Source organism: Nicrophorus vespilloides, unplaced genomic scaffold (genome assembly GCF_001412225.1).
Source record: "Nicrophorus vespilloides isolate i.1.1-1 unplaced genomic scaffold, Nicve_v1.0, whole genome shotgun sequence".
Classification (NCBI taxonomy): Eukaryota; Metazoa; Arthropoda; class Insecta; order Coleoptera; family Silphidae; genus Nicrophorus; species Nicrophorus vespilloides.
This window is the reverse complement of record NW_017095601.1, coordinates 1-3268: the sequence shown is the minus strand read 5'-3', so window position 1 is coordinate 3268 and position 3268 is coordinate 1. Positions and strand designations below refer to the sequence as shown.

Here is a 3268-nt window from a genome sequence, read left to right as displayed (position 1 = left end):
TTAAAAAATGCTCGAAAAAACAGTGTTTTCACATTTCATTGATTTTCTCGAAAACTGTAATACATAGAATGAATACAAAAAATGCATATTAAAGCGGAATGTTTGGGGAATGTAGCCAGTATTCATATATTACTGTGGTTTTATCCGTTTGGCTGTAATTCGCATTCAAAGTTTAAAAAGTGCTCGAAAAAGTAGTGTTTTCACATTTCATTGATTTTCTCGAAAACTATAATACATAGAATGAATCCAATATATGCATATGAAAGCTGAATGTTTGGTATAGATACATTCATGTGCTCTTATCCATATTGCTGTAATTTAACTAAGTTAAAATAACTTGTTTAATATTTTCTGATATTGTTAGGTGAGGCATGCAGCATCGAAAAAAGTCAACGCTGTATTGGTATTGCCGGATTTATATAACAAACCAGTGGATCATTACGATCTGTTGCGTTATTTGAAGCATATTTCAGATTATGCTGAAAACATGGCTATATGGTACCATCACTGCCCCAAGTACTCGAACGTGCAAAGTATGCTTAAATTAAATTAAGTTTACACTTGAGATATTATAGAAATATGTTTGTAGTCGATTTGAAGAAGTTCTTGATGGATGTCTCCGAGATCGAATCATTCGTAGGCGTCGTGTTCGGTTCTGAAGTAATGGACGATATTTTAGCTTCAGTTTCGAACTGTACAGTGAATTTGGTCATGTCGACAACGAACGTGAGTTTCATTTAAAATAGACTAAGCATTAAATGATAATTAACTTGATTTTTGTTTTTCTCAGGATATTTTAACTGGAGCTACGCACGACTTCAAATCGATCATGACGCCGGCATTGAATTTCCTCCCAAATTTGGTGCACGAAATCTTCAGAGCTGTGGCGGAGAACAGTTTGCCGGAGGCGAGGGAACTGCAGAAGAACCTGACGGACGTCTACGAAATCCTCAGTCATCATGGTAATCATGTGTCCGCATCGAAAGCAGCTATGAACATCCTTACCAAGGTTAACGTGGGTCAAGTGCGAAGGCCGTTGGTGGAAATTTGGAAGAAACAGGTGGAACAGATGCAGAATGAACTGAAGGTTCTCGGTATCTATTGCGGCAAAAATAAGTGAACCCGTAGTAAAGTTGCTTCAAAATTTTAATTTAAGTAATTATTATTATTACTATTCGGTTATTTTGTATTTTAATTTGTACATTTTATTTTCCACTTATTGTCGTTTCTCTGCGGCGCGTTCGACGTCGTTACGCAAGATGTTCATTAGTCTTTGAGGAACGGGGACAATCGGCGCCCGTACTGGACCACAGTTGATTCTAGTGAACAAATTCATTGCGGATTTCATACTAGAAACCCAACCACCTTAACAAACAAACAAAAATATCATAATTATTTAAATAACTTCAGCTCTAATAAATTAAACGTTATTTTAAGCATTAAAACGACTGCAGCAAACGCAAACCAAATTCTGATATATGGCTTTAAAATATTAATAGGTTTAGTGTATTTTCTTACCGTATTTGGTAATAGTCGTAACATTGTTGGAAAGCCGAGATTGGTTCTCTTCGACCAACTCAAATTTATTCTCGTTATGGAACTTCTTAATGTTTACTCCCAATGTAGGGAAAATATTTAGTGTAGTCGCTATGGACGAATCGAAACCCAAAGCGTAGGATTCTGCCATAAGCTAAAACATTGTACTTAATATGTATTACAATATCTAATAAAAACAAATAAATATTACCATGTCAGCTCCTAAAAACACTGCAAACTCTTTGTTTTTAGCATTGACCGCCTCAATTCCTTCCTTCAAATCGTTAGACGTAAACTTGATCCCAGCGAAAGTGGGTACCTCGTTAACTCGATCATTCAGAAATTTACCCATATCAACTAAAAACAATCAATTTTAATTTAAGAATTGAAATTATCGTTCTATAACACTAATGTATTATGTAACATATCATCTGTTAAGCTTGTAAAATGTATAAAATAAATACTTACTATTGACGTTAGTGAACATTGGAATATGGTAGTACAATAAGGGAGTGTTGGGTGCAGCTTTGCTGACCAATTTCAAATACTCGATGAGTTCTTCATTGTTATTGGGTTTATTGTAAAGATCGGGTAAGCAGAGTAAGGAATGGGCACCAGCCTTCTCTGCATGCTCAGCCTAAAATGTATCTAATCAATAAAAAAAAAATCAAATAATTGCAATTGAATCCTAACAAGTTCCAACACGTAAGGTAAAGGCAGTCCACCCACTTGGACCATAACATGAGTCTCTGGAAGAGAAGCTCTCAGCCAAGCGTCACAAAGTAATTTTCTTTCTTCCACAGTCAAAGACATCCCTTCACCACTGGTCCCATTAACTATAACAAAAAATATTATGATTAATTAGTTATTAACTATTTGTTAAAATAAATTACCTAAAATTCCATTAATATTTTCTGCACTTAAATACTTAACGTATTCAGGTAAAACATTGAAATTTATGGAGTTTTTTCTGTGAATATTGCAAATTACTTAACGATAGTAGATTTACATTTCCATTTCTTACTCATCATTATTGAAGGGGGTGAAAACAGGGGCAATTAAACCGCGAAAAGGTAGCTTCATCTTATGAAATGTTACTGAAACTTCTTACAAGGAGATAATATTTGAGAATGTTTCTATCTTTGCAAGTAGTAGCTTATGTTTACAAATAGTCTTATCTACAAGTTACATAATATGTGCATTTTTAAGCTGATAATATAAAACAACATGTAATAAAAGATGATTATATTTTTATTTTAATTGTTTTCCACATTTGTCATTGAAATTTTTAAATAATAATTAAAATTACAGTACAAAATATTTTCTAAACATGAACGTGTACAGTGTGTTGCCTGCTGTTATCTGAAATTTTACTATATGAATCATAATTTAATAATTTAAAACATAAATAATTATATAAAATTTCAAATAATAACAAACATGCAATTCCAGCTCAAGAATTTTTTTTTATATAAATAAAGTGAAGCATATGTGGTGGACTATATATCATTTTGAAAATTACAATTAAATACCTATAAATGTATTTCGTTTAAAATTATGATATTATAGTATAATACAGATTAATTATTGACTTAATATTAATTACTTATAAGTTTCTATTATTTGTACGTCAAAGAAGTTGACTATATAAAACATCTAAAAGTTTTACATTATAATCGTGTAATTGTAATTTAAAATCGAAATTATTTAAATCTCAAATACTATAAAAGTG

General features: G+C 31.9%; 2 protein-coding genes across 2 annotated transcripts; one reads left to right on the top strand and one right to left on the bottom strand.

Annotated features, from left to right (window-relative positions):
* Positions 1-314: 314 nt before the first annotated feature.
* LOC108558121 lies at positions 315-1210 on the top strand. The gene is made up of 3 exons (XM_017914936.1): positions 315-533; positions 590-726; positions 791-1210. Exons 1-3 carry the CDS (start codon positions 488-490, stop codon positions 1118-1120), a joined length of 513 nt encoding a protein of 170 aa, XP_017770425.1. The 5' UTR covers positions 315-487; the 3' UTR covers positions 1121-1210.
* LOC108558113 (N-acetylneuraminate lyase-like) lies at positions 1153-2797 on the bottom strand. The gene is made up of 7 exons (XM_017914925.1): positions 2561-2797; positions 2430-2506; positions 2230-2372; positions 2005-2173; positions 1748-1893; positions 1519-1690; positions 1153-1365 (listed from the first exon to the last, which is right to left on the bottom strand). The coding sequence occupies exons 1-7, from the start codon at positions 2617-2619 to the stop codon at positions 1217-1219; spliced, it is 915 nt and encodes a 304-aa protein (XP_017770414.1). The 5' UTR covers positions 2620-2797; the 3' UTR covers positions 1153-1216.
* Between the last annotated feature and the right edge of the window lie 471 nt (positions 2798-3268).